Genomic DNA, 18,645 nt, shown 5'->3' with positions numbered 1-18,645 from the left:
AGGAGGCAGGTCAGATGGTCTGGTATTCCCATCGCTTTAAAAATTTTGTGTAGTTTGTTGAGATCCACACAATCAAAGGCTTTGGCATAGTCAATAAAGCAGAAGTATATGTTTTTCTGGAACTCTTACTTTTTTGGTGATCTGGGGGATGTTGGCAGTTTGATCTCTGGTTCCTCTGCGTTTTCTAAAACCAGCTTGAACATCTGGAAGTTCATGTTTCACATAATGCTGAAACCTGGCTTGGAGAATGTTAAGCATTACTTTACTAGAATGTGAGATGAGTACCATTGTGCGGTAGTTTGAGTATTCTTTGTCATTGTCTTTCTTTGTGATTGGGATGGAAACTGACCTTTTCCAGTCCTGTGGCCACTGCTGAGATTTACAAATTTGCTGGCATATTGAGTGCAGCACTTTCACAGCATCATCTTTTAGGATTTTAAATAGCTCAACTGGAATTCCATCACTTCCTCTAGCTTTGTTCGTAGTGATGTTTCCTAAGATCCACTTGACTTCCCATTCCAGGATGTCTGGCTCTAGGTGAGTGATCACACCATCGTGATTATCTGAGTCATGAACATCTTTGTTGTACAGTTCTTCTGTGTATTCTTGCCACCTCTTCTTAATATCATCTACTTCTGTTAAGAAAGTGAAATGAAGAGCCTAACTTTGCATGAAATGTTCTCTTGGTATCTCTAATTTTCTCAAAGAGATCTCTAGTCTTTCCCATTCTATTGTTTTCCTCTATTTCTTTACACTGATCTCTGAGGAAGGCTTTCTTATCTCTCCTTACTATTCTTTGAAACTGTGCATTCAAATGGGTATATCTTCCTTTTCTCCTTTGCCTTTTGCTTCTCTACTGGTGCTAGGCAAAAGTGAAAGTGAAAGTCATTGTTTCGTGTCCGACTCTTTGCAACCCCGTGGACTGTATAGTCCACTACAAATATGCTTCTTTGGGGAAATAATTAATATTAGTTTTATATGATTCAGTATTACCGTAATACTTATAAAAATTGGATGAGTGCTCTGGAGTACATTCAGAAGGCATTATACCATCTTATCAATAGATCCACAGTTTCACAAATAAAACCGTTTACCTTTTGTGAGCTTAGGCGTTAAAATATTTAGATAGGTCCATATCAATAAAAACCTCCATTGTGAATCCCTCTGAAGTAAAATCAACTAGTGGAGCATATGTAGATTTTTTAAAACAAGAATTTATTATCTACTTCTGTAGTGAGAAGTCTGACATGTCTGCCTGGGCTAAAATCAAGAGAGCAGGAGGGATATGTTTCTTTCCAGAGGTTCTTGAGTATCTGTGTCCTTACCTTTCCACCTTCTTGTGTCCACTCGCATTCTTTGGCTTATAGCCGCCTCCCTCCACACAGATGATAATTTCACTTTTTCTTAAAGTGAAAATGAATGGATATAGTACTAAAACTTAAGCTTTGTCTAATTTTGTCAAGTTTTTTAATACATATATGGAACAGTTGTATGGGTGCTTTACACAATTTTCTTTATTGTCACTATAATATTTGTTTAGACCTGATGGCCAAAAGAAAGGAAGAAAATTTTTTCTCTCCTGAAAATGCCAAAAGACCAAGACAAGAAGAATTGGACGACTTTGATAAAGATGAATGTGACGAAGATGAATGTGCAGTTTCTTTCACTAATGGTACCTCTACTTTGGTGAGTGCAAAATTATAAAATTAATATCTTTTGATTGTCCTGTTTCTCCTGTCTGTTTTATATATTGTATTCTTAATTCAGTATCCAGAGCTGGGTCTCAAGCTGCAGAGGAAAAGTGACATGAATTTTTAAAAATGAGGTAAAAATCACCTAATTTTGAAGTTCATGTTAATTTTTAGAACAAATTAGTAGAGAAAACAAAGAGGTAGTTCTTTGGAAAGGTCAGTAAAACTTACAAACCTCTACTAAGATTGATGAAAGGGAAAAATGAGAGAAAACACAAACTACCAATATCAGGAATGAAACAGTGGATTTGACCATAGACTCTGCAAACAGCAAAAGGATAATAAGGAGACTTCCATGGTGGTCCAGTGGTTAAGAATCTGCCTGCCAGTGCTGAGGAGGTGAGTTGGATCCCTGGTCTGGGAAGATCCCACATGTGGCGGGGCAGCTAAGCTTGTGTGCCACAGTTACTGAAACCTGCACTCTCTGTAGAGCCCGTGCTCCACAACACGAGAACCCATCTCAGTGAGAAGCCCTCACACCAGAACTCGAGAGTAGCCCCTAGCTCACTGCAACTAAATAAAAGCCTGGTACTGAAGACCCAGCATACCCAAAAGTAAATTTTAAAAGTGAGGATGATAAGGGAATATTGTTAACAACTCTGCACACATAGATTAGCAGTTTAGAGTGGACCAGTTCCTATAACTATCAAAGAAATTTCATTTATCCTTTAAAAACTCTTAAAAAAGGTCTCTTCGGTTTCAGTTGGTTTGACTAAAGAATTGTACCAAATGTTTGGGTTTCAGGTTCAGATTAGCATTCAGCAGAGAATTCTTAGACCTGACACCAAACGTACAAAATGAAAAACTGATAAATTAGACCTCATCAAAATTAAAAACTTTTCTTCTGCAAAGACCTTGTTATGAGGATGGAAAGTCAAGCTAGCAGAATATTTGCCAATCACATATCCAGCAAAGTACGAATATCTTCTTTGTATGAAGAATTCTCAAAATTCAACAATTAAAAGCAAAGAATCCAATTTGAAAATGCACAGAAGATGTAAAGAGACATTTCACTGAGAGGATGTACAGACGGCAGATACACATATGACATGATGTTCAGAATAACCTGTCATGAGGGAAATGCAAATTAAGACCATGGTTAAATACCACTGCACACCCATCAGAATGGCTACATTTTTTTTTTTTTCCTCTTAAATGACAATACCATATGCTGGCAAGGGTGCAAAGAAACTGGATCATTGATATATTGGTGGGAATGTAAAATGGTACAGTCACTCTGGAAAATAGTTTGGCAGTTTCTGTAAGAAATTTAGCATGCAGCCATCTATCATATAACCCAGTATCTATCACAGAGAAAGGGTCTTCCCTGGTAGCTCAACTGATTAAGAATCTTCCTGCAGTTCAGGAGACCCTGGTTTGATTCCTGGGTCGGGAAGATCCCCTGGAGAAGGGATGAGTCACCCACTCCAGTATTCTTGGGCTTTCCCCGTGACTCAGACGGTGAAGAATCTGCCTGCAATGTGAGAGACCTGCGTTCGATCCCTGGGTTGTGAAGATCCCCTGGAGGAGGGCATGGCAACCCACTCCAATATTCTTGAGAATCCCCATGGACAGAGGAGCCTGGTGGGCTACAGTCCATGGTGTCACAAAGAGTCGGACACGACAGAGTGACTAAGCATAGCGCAGCATCACAGAGAAAAGATTTATCTTCCCACAAAAATCTGTACATGAGTGTTCATAGCAGCTTTATTTGTAATACTCAAAAACTGACAATCCAGATGTCATACAGTGAGTGAGTAGTTAAATCTGCTGTTGTACGTCTCTACGCTGAGATACTATTTAGCAGTAGAAAGCAGTGAACTGTTCACATAGGCAACAAAGGACAGTTAAGCTGAGTGAAGGAAAAAACTGCTTTTCGAAAGGTTACATTCTGTCTGATTCCATGTATATAACATTCTTGAAATAACAGTGTCTCAGAAATGGAGAGCAGACCAGTGGGCCAGGGGTAAAGGAGGGGGTGGGTGGGGAGGAATGAGGATGGGGCTCTAGAGGGACAATGTGACAGATACTTGTGACGGGAATATTTTATGCGTCACTATAAAAATTAGCACTCTGGTGTGTTATTGTACCATAGTTTTCAAGATTTTACCTTTGGCAAAACCTGGGTAAAGGAGTCACAGGATTTCTCTGTATTATTTCTTACAACTACATCTAAGTCTTCAGTTAGATCAAAATAAACTGAAGACTTTTTAAAAGTCTTCAACCATGATTTCTACAGAATTCTGCTTGTTTTTGTTGCTATGTCATGTCCGACTCTTTTGTGAACCCATGGCCTGTAGCCTGCCAGGCTCCCATGGACATGCTCCAGAATACTGGAGTGGGTTCCCATTTCCTTCTCTAGGAGATCTTCCTAACCCAGGGATTGAACTCGTGTCTCCTGCATTGGGAGACAGGTTCTTTACCATTGAGCCACCTGGGAAACCACTCATATAAGGATGTGAATGTTTCCTGCTTTTTAATAAGCTGCTGTTTAGTGATAGAGAGCCAGAGATTTTTATAATAAATGACTTAAAAGTGGAGACGTTAAACATTCTTCAAAAACATTTGGAAGGTTTGGTAAAATATGGTTGATTTCTTTTCATATTTTAACTACAAAGTGTGACCACTGTGTGTCGAACTCTTGGTTAAAACATTTATGAACTGTCTCTAATTTAATTATGACATTCACAGTATGGAAATTATAATTCTATGCTCTCTTTGCAGTGGATACATTTAGCAATGTCTGAATATAATGTTTGGTTGTCACATCTGGGGTTGGAGGAGAGAGTGCTGCTGGGATCTGGTGGGTAGTGGCTAGAGATGCTGTTAAATATCCCACAATGCCAAAGATAGCCTCTCTCCAACAAAAAGTGATCTGACTCAAGATGTTGGTGTTGTCCATATTAAAAAAGAACCCTGTGAAATACTTGTTAGAACCTATAAGGACTTTAAAATGAGCAGTTAATCATATGAATTAATGTCATTTGCTCATTGATTGAAGGCCTCCCTAGTGGCTCAGTGGTAAAGAACCCACCTGCCAATGCAGGGATGCAGGTTCAATCCTTTGGTCAGGAAGATTACGTGGAGAAGGAAATGGCAGCCTACTCCAGTATTATTGCATGGACAGAGGAGCCTGGCGGGCTACAGTCCATGGGGTCTCAAAGAGTTGGACACAACTTAGTGACTGAGCATGCACTTACTCATTGATTGAAATTAACATTTAAAATTATACTCTCTGTAACTTTTTTCATTGGTAGCACTGCTGATCTTTCTCCTGCTAACAAACAGTTGGATGATTGTAGTGATTGAATTAGATTGATTGTTTTCTCTCATTTTTTTAAATTTATAGACAGCAGCAGAAGTTGGAATAATTGAGAGTATTCAGCTCAAAAACTTCATGTGTCATTCGATGCTTGGACCCTTTAAGTTTGGTTCTAATGTCAACTTTGTTGTTGGCAATAATGGAAGTAAGTGCTTTTGCCTTCCTTCTTATTTGACTTTGAGCAGTACATTGAAGTCAGAATGCTTTAACTTTTTAAAATAGGTGCCTATTAGTGCTGATACAGCTAAGTTTTAGATCTCTGGTTTGTGGTCATGAACTTGTCAGTATTTGTTGCCAGTCTACACTTTAAGGAAATAATGAGTTAACTCTGGGTTCATTATGCAAGAGGGATAAACCTTTCCTTCATATTGTTTTGCCACTTTATTAATTTTTTAATTGAAGGATAATTGCTTTAAAGAATTTTGTGGTTTTCTATCAAACATCAACAAGAATCAGCCATAGGTACACCCATGTCCCCTCCCCTGCCTCCCAAACCTCCCTTCCAACTCCCTCCCAATTCCACCCTTCTGAAATGCATATTTTTTTGAATCTCTGTACCTTGGAATTCATACCATAGACGAGTGGGCAAGCTATCTTCATTGCCATTGAGGCAGTCCTGTGTCTTGTATCTATTAAATGTTGTAACAGCATGAATGAAGTGCCGTGGTTATCCAAACAAGAAAGAAATGAATTCTCACTCACGTGACCAATGAAAGCTTTAAGAAGAGATGGTATTTGTGGTGGTACTTGAATAAAAATGAAAGATCTTTTAGATCTCCGTGGGGAAGAAGTAGCTGAGACATAGGGGAAGATATAGGAGTTGGAAAGATGAGTTAGGCAACCTTTGTGGTGAACCTGCTGGGTATGACATGTTGGCTGCTTGACTGAGCCAGGAGAGAGAGAGAGGAACTTGCCAGGGTCCAGGGATGGTGGTCGTGCTAGAACATGAAACTAGTACAGGTAGCTCCGTGGTCTGTTTAGTTGTTGTTCTTTGTTTTCCCTCCACTGTTAGTTCAAGAGAAAACTGTTTTCAGAAGGAAAGACTAGACAAAGGACCAGAGCTATGGGGAGGTCAAACAGGACAAGTAGTAAAGACAGACTGGTAGGTTCTGCAGTTAGAGCTTAACATTCAAAATAGTGAAGGTATTAATCTAATGCAGGTGGTGGAAGCTGTGAATTTGGAAATGAAGAAAAAGGAGAGAGTTAGGATAGGGCCTCGAAAGGCATTCCAGGAACTAAATTGGGTTAACTGTTGTATACTTGGTTTAATTTAGAGTATGTTGTGAAAAATGATGCGTTGATAAGAGTTGATCTCTTTGGTTGATTGTGAAGTTGAGAAAATGGTTATCATATTCTGGGTAACTGTTACAGATTTTGCTATTTTAGCTTGTGATATTTTTTTGTCTGTTAAGAGTAAAAAACTATACTCTTTAAAGATTGAGCAAATGAATAATACTCAGATTAGGAATAATAATTGTCAAAATATCACAAAATATAAAAACATCTGTCTATATGACTGGTAGTTTTTCGTATTTAAACTCATTTTTTCAGCAAATATGTGAGTGCCTATCATGGGCTGATATTGGATATAGCCACTGAGTTAAGGTCCTGTCCCTGTGGAGCTTGCAATCAGGGTCAAAAATAGTTTCGGGCTTCTGAGAATTTATGCGAAAAGAAAAATCCTAATTTTAATTAAATGAGGATGTAAGAAACATTAGATGAGTTAAATATATTTGGGTTAATTAGAAAGATAAGTTCATTTAATAGCTGACAGGTCAAGATGATACTGTGAATTTTAGTTTGGAAAGGTATCAACTGTTTTTTCCATTTTTGGCAAAAATTTGATTCCTGAAATGTACTGATTTTTTTTTCTAATAGCAGCAGCTAAATATTTCATGATATATACAACTCTTTGTTTTTGGCACTGGAAGAAAACTATAACTGAAGTGTAACACTTCTTTTCAGGGTTAAACTATTTCACATCTTCTCTGAGAAATATTTTTACATCAAATTGTAGGAATCAGACTTCTCCCTCTCTAATGCATGTGATTTCCTCAACACCTGTTCTTTAGGTGGCAAGAGTGCGGTGCTCACAGCTCTCATAGTTGGTCTTGGTGGAAAAGCTGTCACTACTAATCGAGGATCTTCTTTAAAAGGTTTTGTGAAGGATGGACAGAAGTAAGTGTTGGCTTTCTACATATATCTTTCAGTTCTTTAATAAGAAGCAGCTTTAGATTCCCAATTCATGTAGACATTGTCGGAAATGAATTGGCTTCCTGGAATTGGAGCAGAGGTGTCAGGTGTCATATCTTTTCATTCCTTTCTCTTCTCCGCTGTTGCCAGCATAGCCCACTGTTGCCTCTTTATCTCTCCTGACAGAATGCTTGTGTCACTTAATGCCATGCACCTCCCCCCTGACACGTGTTTCTTTTACCTTTCTGGAAGAATGAGCAATGATAAATTTGTGTACTTTCATTGAAAGGAATATTTATGGACATGAGACTTTAAATTTTTTTGGCCGCATAGCATGCGGGATCTTACCCTGACCAGGGATCGAGCTGCTGCCCCCTGCAGGAAGTGCAGAGCCTTATCCACTGGACCACCAGGACTTCTCTGGCTCTTGTCCAGAATCCAGCTTCAGCAAGTCAATGTTGATACCACGTGAGCTAGAGCAGAGTTAGTAACCAGTCAGTTCAGTTGCTCAGTCATGTCCGACTCTTTGCGACCTCATGAATTGCAGCACGCCAGGCCTCCCTGTCCATCACCAACTCCCAGAGTTTACTCAAACTCATGTCCATCGAGTCGGTGATGCCATCCAACCGTCTCATCCTCTGTTGTCCCCTTCTCCTCCTGCCCCAAATCCTTCCCAGCATCAGGGTCTTTTCCAATGAGTCAGCTCTTTCCATCAGGTGGCCAAAGTATTGGAGTTTCAGCTTCAACATCAGTCCTTCCAATGAACACCCAAGACTGATCTCCTTTAGGATGGACACATTGGATCTCCTTGCAGTCCACGGGACTGTCAAGAATCTTCTCTAGCACCACAGTTCAAAAGCATCAATTCTTCAGCTCTCAGCTTTCTTCACAGTCCAGCTCTCACATCCATACATGACTACTGGAAAAACTATAGCCTTGACTAGATGGACCTTTGTTGGCAAAGTAATGTCTCTGCTTTTTAATATGCTGTCTAGGTTGGTCATAACTTTCCTTCCAAGGAGTAAGCGTCTTTTAATTTCATGGCTGCAGTCACCATCTGCAGTGATTTTGGAGCCCCAAAAAATAAAGTCTGACACTGTTTCCACTGTTTCCCCATCCATTTCCCATGAAGGTGTCCCTAAACAGAATTCTGCCTCCAACTCTCTTAAGAATTCCAAAAAAGTATTCCATTCTGTCTCTCATTTTGTATGCTTTACTCAGGTGGTTCACCAGTGAGTTTGGTGTGAGGACCACAATCACAAGCCTCTTTTTGGTTCATCCTGACCCTTGGTGAATGGTTATATAACAACAGTGTGTGGCTTTATGTTTGTTTCTTTTTGTTAACATTCGCCGTCACCTAACTGTATATTAATTGCCTGGTTTGCATTATCGTAGACTCGTGGCCTTTTGTCCATTAAGAGCTCTTGTCAGGCTGATCTCCTTATTCTTTTTAGTTAAGCATCAGAAAACCCTGCAGGGATCCTTTCTCCTATGAACTGGACGTCCCAGACTGTGTCATCCCAGCTCCCACAGTGCGGCGGCTCCCACAGTGCGGCGGCTCCCACAGTGCGGCGGTTCCCACTGCTTGTTTCTCCCTCACATACTCAGTGCCCAAGGACTTCTGAAACTTGGATAATTAACACTGATTATCTTTTTTTCCACCTTGTAACTGACTTTCCTTCTGCTCAGTGTTATATCCATTTAATTTCCCTCATTTTCCATTTGATTTCTAAAAAACAGAATGGGGACGTGATGTGAATCAGGATTGCGGGTTTCTTATGTATTTCTCAGAAACCTTAGGAATCTTACCCCTAAGCAAAGGTTCCAAGTGGACTTAGGAGGAGGGAGGAAAAGATACACAAAAAATTGTTTCCCGTGCTGTATGGCCTTGGAAAGGAACTACTTGGTAACGATTCTCCAGCATGTTTTCTGTCTCTCCCAACCTTATTTGGGCTCCAGTCTGGCAAGTTCTTCTCTCCCACAGTCTCCACAGAAAACTATGTCTGAAGTCAAAAGTTTTAGCTATCTGAACACTTCAAAGTTAATGGTCTCAACTCTGTTTCAGTTCAAGTTATCCAAGTATTTACCTAGTCTGCCTAGCGGGATAACCCATTGATCTTTCAAATAGAAACCTCAGGAAGAAAGTTTTTATTCTGTACCATTAAATGTTTTATGTCTCAATTAAAGATTTAAAAAAATTTTCCTGTATGGGAAGTACTTGGACCAAAGCAGAAGCTTCTTTCTGAGATTTGTCCGTGGAATGCCATTAAAAAAAGAAAGACGGATAAAGGCTAGCTTGCACAAATCACCACCACTGAAGGACACGACTGCCTGTAGATAGGGACATTAAAATATTTTAAACAGAGGTAATAACAGCTAAAAGCTTTAACCTGAGCTCAGTCTGCTTTGTACTGACCTTGTCTGAAAAAGTAGCTAAAAACAGCTTTTCCAAACCCATTCCTGCTCCTCTTGTCCTTGTCTTCCTCATTTAAAACACTCGGTGGCTATAAAATTTCTCTAATTTTATAGGCTCTGTCATCACTTTTTTTTTTTTTTTTTACAGAATTAGCTCACTATTTCCTTTTTTTGTGTGTCTAAAATCTGTGTGGCTGTTCCATCTTTCCTGAGGGATGCCTGTCAGTCAGGCACAGGTTTAAGGTGGTTCTCAGGATTCTCCCTCCCCCCATGTGAAACTGCCCACTTGTGACACTTGAGCTCCAGGCTGCCTTTGTAGAGGGTTCCAACCTTTCTTAGAGACGCTTGCCTAAGATGGTTAGGAGAAGCCAGAGGACTGATTGTGCCTAGAGGCTCTTTACCTGGGGCTCCACCCTCTGATCATCCAGCAAGGCTTTGCAGTAGTATGATGGCTATGTCTCCTCCTCTCTGAGAGACCAAAGTCTCAGGCCCATAGCCCTTCATATTCTTCAGCAGGTTCACTTCACTGTTCCCTCCCTCAGCCTCCCTAATTCTAGTTCTGGGATCTAGGCACCAGGCCAGTTTTTGACATCAGCTGTAGCATTGGGGGAGTGGGTTATGGAGGGACACTACACATGCCTGATTGATTTAGTCAAGTTTACAGAACATACTGCAGATTAGCTAGCCACCCAGAGAAGGAACAGGTGCGTCCTTATTCTACATGGCTTTTTCCTTGTTCCTTTTGCCTCATTTCCATCAATACACAGTGCTGCAGTCACCTCTGTACAGATAAGGGTCTCCTGAAGCCGAGAAAGAAGCCACAGCCCGCTGGAGAAGGAAATGGCAACCCACTCCTGTATTCTTACGTGAGAAATCCCATGGACAGAGGAACCTGGCAGGCTACAGTCCATGGGGTCACAAAAGACTTGGACACGACTTAGTGACTAAACCACCACCCTACATTCTCTGCACTTCAGTTGCGTTTTCCTTCGGGGACCTCCAACATGGACTTCCCTTTTCCACTGTAAGTAGCAGTAGAGGTCCTGTGCTCTTTCTACATCATCTCCCTTCACGGCCCACCTCCCTGGGGATTGTAAGCCACACTTCCCAAGTTTGTAACCTTTATATGTACAAGTGTATAAAATAAGACATATATGTGGAGAAGCACACAAAAGTAAAAAAAAAAAAACAAAACACACTTCAGGTTTCCCTTCTTACCAGGACCAGAGATGTGTGCCATCTGTTGTTCTGGGTTTGAAAATGGTAACCTCTTACATTTTCCCTCTTTCACAGTTGTTCCTTTCTTTTTCTGTTTTAAGCCACTTGCATCTTTTCTTATCATTGGGGATTTTCTGTGACTTTTATTTATTAATTACTTGCACAGTCCCTCATTGCTACAGCATCAAGAGGTAAATGTCTAATGAAGCTGTACTTCCCTTGTTCTCATATTTTATGGCCACATTGTGTCCCATTCTCTTCTACCCACTTTGACGTGGGCCTTTTCTCCTTCATCCCATGTATATGACTTGCTCAGCGAGTTTTTAATTATTTTTATCCCGAGAAAGTTGTTCGATGCATAGCTATAGATTCAGTGTGTTGTAGAAGATCAGTTCGGAATCCTGTCACCATTTTGAACCAAAACCCCTAGAAATTCTAATTTTGACAGGAACTTCAGTGACTTCTTTGTGGGAGAGACATCTTATATGAGAAAATAGTTTTTGTTAAAAACAGCTTTATTGTAGCATTGTCATAAATTTCACTTGGCAAAAGTGTATAGTTTGAGTTTTAAATATGTAAAAATCTTCATGACAATAAATAAAAAATATTTTTTGTATCCAAAAAAAAAAAGAAGCCACAGCCTTAGGGCGGCACTGCGTATGCGTGTGTGTGCGCACGCGCGCACATTCTGTCATTCTGGAGAAGTTCTCCGTGATCATTCCTCTTCTCACTGAAGGGTCTCTCTAGTAACAGACACTGGACTCTAGGGCTCTTGACCCAAATTCCACACCAGCCACGTTAGTAGGTGGGGAGACAGCAGTCAGTCCCAGCACAGGTATCCTGTCTCCTTATATAGGTTTTCTGAGCAGTTGTTATGAGGGGTATTTTTTGTAAGCCTTAAATGTTTTTAAATATATTGCCTTTTTTATGAATTCATATGGTAGTAGGATATCAGTGTCTCCAAAGCTCTCACAATAGTAAAAATATCTTTCAAATGCAAGGAGTGGCTCATAAGGAAAATAAAGTTGGTGTTTTCAAATCAAGGGAGGTATCACTTTATTTTTAAAAATGTTTTCATGAGGTACAGATATTTTTGCCTCCATGTTGTAGGCCAGATACCCTTCTCCTATCATGGACTTTAGCTGATACTTTTCAACCTTAACTGTTCATTAGAATCACTGCAGAGAGCTTTACAAGCTCATTAATTAGAACTTTTCAGAAGCATGTCCGTCTTAGTTAGATATTGCTATTTCTGATTAGAAACATACACACCCCAAGCCACTCAGAGTATCTTGAGAAGAGATAGATCATAAAGATGCAGGATGTATATCTTGGAAGCTGCAGGGAGGAAGCATAATTGGACCAGAAGTGACTGGAACTGAGAGACTCAGAACCAAAGATCGTCACTCTCTGGGTCTTTCTGTTCTGTGTCTCTGGCTCTTTGCGTCTTTGTTTCTGGATGTGTGTCTCCCTTCCTTCGTCAGGCTTATGCTTACAGCTATTCCTTTCCACTACCTCCCTCCCTCTCCTCAATGGCTGCACTTTTTTTAAAAAGTTTTATTTTATATTGGAGTATAGCTGATTAACAATGTTGTGGCAGTTTCAGGTGCACAGCAGAGTGACTCAGCCATACATATACATGTATCCATTCTCCCCCAAACTCCTCTGCCATCCAGGCTGCCACATCACATTGAGCAGAATTCCCCATGCTGTACAGCAGGTCCTTGTTGGTTATCCATTTTAAATATAGCAGTGTGTACATGTCCCTAACTCTCCCTTTCCCTCACCCTTCCCCCCTGGTAACCATAAATTCATTCTCTAAACCTTGTTATCTTTTCTTACTGCTATGTGGAAAAAGTTCTGACTTACCCTTTCTGTGGGAGTGTAATCCTTTGTCGGGAGAGAAAGCGGTCCAGACTTCAAACAGGTGTTGCATTTTAAATCCAAGCTTCTACAAGCCAGACATTCACCTGTCACCATACTTATACATGTATCCGTTCTCCCCCAGACTCCCCTCCCATCTAGGCTGAGTGGCCTTCTCTTCTGTGCTGTGCTCTCCTGCCTTCCCTCTTCTTACAGGTGTGCAAGCGTGTGACTATTTCTAACCGACCCTGGAGTATGTGTGCTCTTTCTTAGTCTTCGAGTCTTTGCTGTTCTGTATCTGCTTGTTGAGGCATGTGTGTGGGGCTGCCCATGGAAGGAAGTGCTCTTGAGTTCTCTCTGTCTCTGATTCATGGCGAGCGTCTGTGATGCAGTGTAGCTCTCTGTCCAGGTGGTTTCCCAAGAACTCAACTGTTCTATGTTCTGCTTCTCTCTGTAGTCTTGGCAGACTTTGTACTTGTCAGAACATAATGCCCCGAATTGATCTGTCTAGTCCCAGAGGCCTCAGAACTTTGTAGCTCCAAGGAATTACTGCCTTAACACTTGATTGAGTCTGAATTTGAGTTTGTTTTTAAAACTTGTGATTTTGAAATAATTTTAGATTTATACAAGTGTTGCAAAGCTAGTACAGTTTCCTTATAGCCTTTACCCAATTTCCTTTAATGTTGACATCTTAAATACCTGAGGTACTTTTATCAAAGTACTATGTGGTTAACACTGGTATATTATTATTAACTAAACTACAGACTGTACTTGAGCTTTACTAATTTTTCTTAATTTGAATTTTAAAGAAGAGTATCTGGCTCAGTTACCATCCACTTTCTATATGCTTCCCAAGTGGTGCAGTGTTAAAGAATCTGCCTGTCAATGCAAGAGACGCGAGTTTGATTCCTGGGTTGGAAATATCCCCTGAAAGAGGAAATGGCAACCCACTCCAGTATTCTTGCCTGGGAAATCCCATGAACAGAGGAGCCTGGCAGGCTACAGGCCATGGGGTCACAAAGAGTCGGACACGACTGAGCGACTGAACACACCTACACATTAACGGTGTCTTGTATATTTAGCTCAGTCCATGTGGGGAGGGTTGGGGGCTGCTGAGCCTTCTGTCAGTGACAGCATTTTCCTGCACACATGTACGGGGGAAACAAGAACTGAGCCCCTTCAGGATGTCTACTAATTACCAGTTCACAGTGAAATTCATCTTGAGTATTTTTACCTGCATTTCCTGCAAATGGAAGCAGTTTTGGAGTATGACTACAAATTCATGAAAACAAGTTTGTTCTGTTTAATATAGCCTTTAATTACCAAAAGCAGATTTACATTAAAAGACTTGACCATTTTTGGCAGATACTCATTTTAACCGGAGAAAATATTGTCTGCTTTTATGTTTGAGGAAATTATATTTATTTATTAATGCCCTTCATTAACTTTTAAAAAATTTTTCTCCCAAGGCTTATTTTAATAGAATTTAGAATAGAAAAACAGAGATTGATTCTCTCTTCCCCCATAATATGTTAAAATATGCATGGCTATAAATGCTTCAGACTTCTTTTAAACTTTGCAAGTAATTCTTTTGTAATACTAATAAAACAGGGAATTTTGAGATTTAGTTTACATTTCTTGATATCAAATACTTTAGCCTTTTTTGTTGTTGTTTCCTAAGTAATAGAAGAATCAAAATTGTTTCCCTTAATTCTAGTCTTCTTAGAAAATATATTACTTCACCTTAATTCTTACTTCATCATTCTTAGACTCCTGCTGTCAGGATGATGCTTGATTATGTGATTTAGCATGATATTGATATGCAATATTCAGAGAAGGCAATGGCACCCCACTCCAGTACTCTTGTCTGGAAAATCCCATGGATGGAAGAGCCTGGTAGGCTACAGTCCATGGGGTCGCTAAGAGTCGGACACGACTGAGCGACTTCACTTTCCCTTTTCCCTTTCATGCACTGGAGAAGGAAATGGCAACCCACTCCAGTATTCTTGCCTGGAGAATCCCAGGGACGGGGGAGCCTGGTGGGCCGCCATCTATGGGGTCGCACAGAGTTGGACATGACTGAAGCGACTTAGCAGCAGTAGCAGATATGCAATATTATTATCCAGGCTGTATAATAATGATTTATACATTGCAGATAGGAAAATATGTTAATTAATGTACATGACATGAAACAACCAAAACTTAAATGGATTTTGTGAAAATGTATTTCTGTTATGGATAGCATAGTCAGTTGTTGTTATAAAGTTTTCTCTTCTCATCTTTGTTGTATGGTATCTTTAGTATTATTCTGTAGTAGCCTCTCAGCCATCAACTGCTAGTGTAAAGCTACTTTTCCAATGAATTAGCCAAATTACTGAGAGGTTTTGAAAATTACTAAGTTGGTGTTACAGTTGCCCTGTACCTTCCTGTGACTTAGTTTAATCTTATTGCTTTAGCTCAGCAGATATCTCAATAACATTAAGGAACAGAGGGGATGATGCCTACAGAGGAAATGTGTACGGTGACTCTATAATTGTGCAACAGCACATCAGCATGGATGGAAGTCGATCTTACAAACTGAAGAGTGCAACAGGTTTGTTATGAATTTCTCTTTTATTGTGGAGAACTAGTAGTAAACATTCAATTAAAAAGAGGTCATTGATTGTGCTGGTATCACTGAAAGGATACTTCTCATCTCTTGAAACTTCCTTCTTGTAAGAGGATTGGTTGGTTGCATATATGTGTATATGCACATGTATGTATACAAACATACATATATTACACATTGTTGTATTACCACAAGGGATTCTACAGCAAAAGTGTGAGTAGCAGAATTTGGGTCAGTTTGAAACAGTCTATGATATGCCATTTTGACCTTCTTTCATTCCTATAGTTACTATCACATGTGGAAAGAGAAGGTTAGTTAAAGGTGGAAAAGGGCATAAAGGAAGAGGAAGGGGGTATAAAGAGATAGATGAGAAGAAAAAAGCAAATGTTTAGCTCTGAAAAGTAGAGAAGCACTGTCACTACATCTTTGTGCTTCTGCCTCTGTACTTGTGTCGTGACGTGTGTTGCCCCAGTTCGTTCAGATGTGTGTACATTCAATGTACCTTTCTTAATGACATCAGGAAAATAGTTAATATTTATATTTATAAATACTTGCTCGTTTTTAAATATGTATTACTGCCCTAGAAACAGTCTGATCATTTTGTGTTTCTCATAACTAGGTGCCGTGGTCTCTACTAAGAAAGAAGAACTGATTGGAATTCTTGATCATTTTAACATTCAGGTAATTGCTAAATCTGTGTTTCAAATTAATAAATACAACTGACTACTTTTTTGTGTGATTTTGTTTGTGGTATAGAAAGAATTTAAATGGCCTCATATGAGTAAATTGACCACAGGAAGAATATATTTAACTGTTGTTAGTAAGCTTCCTTAAAGCTTCCTAATTCATCAGGAACCTTCAAGACATAACATCTTTAATTTGATAGAATACATAAGAATATCTCGTCTATAGTAATATATGCTAAAATTTATGTTAATAAAATGTATACAATAAGTTTCTTGGCTTTCTGCTATCCAAGTCAGAATAGCATCATAGTTTCCTAAACTTGGTTGCTAAGTTTCTTTTGTAGAAAGGAAATTTATCCTAGAAAGATAAAGAAAACATTTCTTTATATATTTTGAAGTTATTTCATCATACTTACAGGTGGATAAGATTTGAGTCCATTCTGCTAAGATACTTTGAGCACTTGGGAACAGGGCTCAGATAGTCCAGTAACATTAGCCCTGGAATTGTCTTGAGGGGAATATCTAATCTGGACCCTTTATTCTGTAGATGAGAAACTGGGTGCCAGCAAGAGTAAATGTGCACTTACAGTTGTCTAGGCGTGGTTACTGGCAGAGCCTGTGATGGGCCCTAGATATTTCTGTTCAGTTCTAATGCTCTATCCACTGTATCACCTTGCCTTACTCCAGTATTAAGAACACCAAGAACACCAAGGGGAAAAAGCAATTATGAGTCTGGGTCTCTTTCCCAGTTTGATTTAGAACAAGTTGTCCAGAAAAACTTCCTGTAATGATAGAAATATTAGGTATTATTGATGTCCAGTGGGGTGGCCACTAGCTGCGTGAGCGTCTGAAATGTGTGACTGAGAAATCAAATGTTTTATTGTGTTTTACTTAAGCTGAATGTAGCTAGCACCTTGCATATTGGGCAACACAGGTTCAGAAAAATAATTAGTGAAATCTGAGGAAAAGCAGATACAGCGTAGAGTACAGGTCAGTTTGTTAACCGAAGTCAGCAAAACCGAAAGTTAGAGTTTATGGAATCACAGGTGTTGGGAGAAACTTGAAGGGCATCCAGTGTCATAACACGCTGCATGCTTGCATTGAGTGCACTCTCCACCAGGTGTTCCTTCAGCAGGTGCCTGAGTGGGCGGTGGTGGGCAGTGACCTCTGCCTGAGGCTGCTGACCCCTGTAGTTGACTGTGTTTATTAAAAAGGTGTTGTTAATGGGAAAAGCTGAATCAAGTCTCTTTCTCTTAAGTGCTCACTTCCTTGGGGAATATAAAAACATGTTTTTCTTTTGAAATATTTGAAGATATCATACTGCTTTAGTCCTCTTCTTAACACAATTCAGTTAACTAAAGATTCAAGTTCATTGATCAAAAATGCAAAAGGTCTAGAGCTACACTGAATATCCAGTAACCACTAATCACATGTGGATGGATATTGTGCACTCAGAATGTGGGTGGTCCAGATGGAGGGGTGCTGTAGTGTGAAGTGATACACACTGGATATTGAAGACTTAATGCAAAGGAGTAACTCAGTTTTCATACTGACTACATGTTGTGCTCAGTCTCGCTCAGTCGTGTCTGACTCTTCATGGCCCCATAGACTGTAGCCTGCCAGGCTCCTCTCCCCATAGCATTTTCCAGGCAAGAATGCATGTTAAAATGATAGTATTTTAGATACATTAGATTTAAAATATATTACTAACATCAGTTTCACCTGTCTCTTTCTATATTTTTAATGTAGCTACTAGAAAGCTTGATTGTATGTGTCATTTGCATTGTATTTCCATTGGACGGTGTGGCCTAGAATTGTCAGGAGGAAGGAGGGTGTTTAATGTCTTTTAAGTACCCAATTGCATTTGTCCATCATACCTCTTACTTTTTCTCTGAAGTTTACCTGTTTGTGCTTGCCTTTTGCTTACTCCAGGGTCTTGACATATAAGGCTGCCAGATTTTTAAATAATCTCTAGTATAAAAACTAGGAACCCCATTTCAGAGGATGTGGAAAAAAGAACATGAACTTTGGTGAAGCTGTTAATCCAAAGTTGGTGATAAAATGGCTGTCATTAAAGCTTAGTTTTAAGAAATTAGTTGCTGTGTGAAATTAAGATACCACATAAGCCATTGTCTTAGTTTTAAGAAATTAGATGCTGTGTGAAATTAGGATACCACACAGGCCTTGTTTAAGAAAAAAAAAAAGGATGACAATCAGAGCCTGAGCTACCTATATAATGAGAAAAATGTAATATGTAAGGATTTCTTTATCACCGCATAAATCTTTTTTATCATCTTGAAAGGGAAGACCCAGAATCTTGCTTGAAAGAAAGATTTTCACCAGTAATATACTAAATAAAGTACAATCAGTATTTTACAGATGGTAAAATAAAGGAGTTACACATTTTTTCATTTCTGCTGGTCCTTCATATTCTGTGCTTTTCAAACAAGATTATTTTCTGACATATACATGACTTTGTTGGCAACCCACTCCACTCTTCTTGCCAGGGAAATCCCATGGACAGAGGAGCCTGGTGGCTGCAGTCCATGGGGTTCACAAAAAAGTCAGACACGACTTAGTTACACAAAT

At 39.5% G+C, this 18,645-nt stretch overlaps 1 protein-coding gene across 9 annotated transcripts in view; it reads left to right on the top strand.

Annotated features, from left to right (window-relative positions):
• The window catches only part of SMC6 (structural maintenance of chromosomes 6), a 74,283-nt gene that overhangs the window by 11,842 nt on the left and 43,796 nt on the right, over positions 1-18,645 (top strand). For 4 of the 9 annotated variants that reach the window (XR_014082273.1, XR_014082272.1, XM_081591204.1 and 1 more), the window contains exons 2-6: positions 1,541-1,686; positions 5,101-5,218; positions 7,146-7,251; positions 15,219-15,355; positions 15,990-16,051. Coding sequence is in view for 4 of the 9 variants with exons in the window: in XM_081591204.1 (XP_081447330.1) it covers positions 1,546-1,686; positions 5,101-5,218; positions 7,146-7,251; positions 15,219-15,355; positions 15,990-16,051 (564 nt within the window). In the remaining 5 variants the exon portion in view is untranslated. Of the gene's footprint in view, positions 1-1,540; positions 1,753-5,065; positions 5,219-7,145; positions 7,252-10,448; positions 10,706-15,218; positions 15,356-15,989; positions 16,052-18,645 lie in introns of all 9 variants that reach the window. The other 5 variants (XR_014082276.1, XM_081591207.1, XM_081591206.1 and 2 more) reach the window with 3 other exon arrangements.

This window comes from Giraffa tippelskirchi, chromosome 4 (genome assembly GCF_054371585.1).
Source record: "Giraffa tippelskirchi isolate mGirTip1 chromosome 4, T2T-mGirTip1v1.2.pri, whole genome shotgun sequence".
NCBI classification, from domain to species: Eukaryota; Metazoa; Chordata; class Mammalia; order Artiodactyla; family Giraffidae; genus Giraffa; species Giraffa tippelskirchi.
The sequence above is the reverse complement of the archived record's forward strand: the minus strand, read 5'-3'. Positions and strand labels throughout refer to the sequence as shown.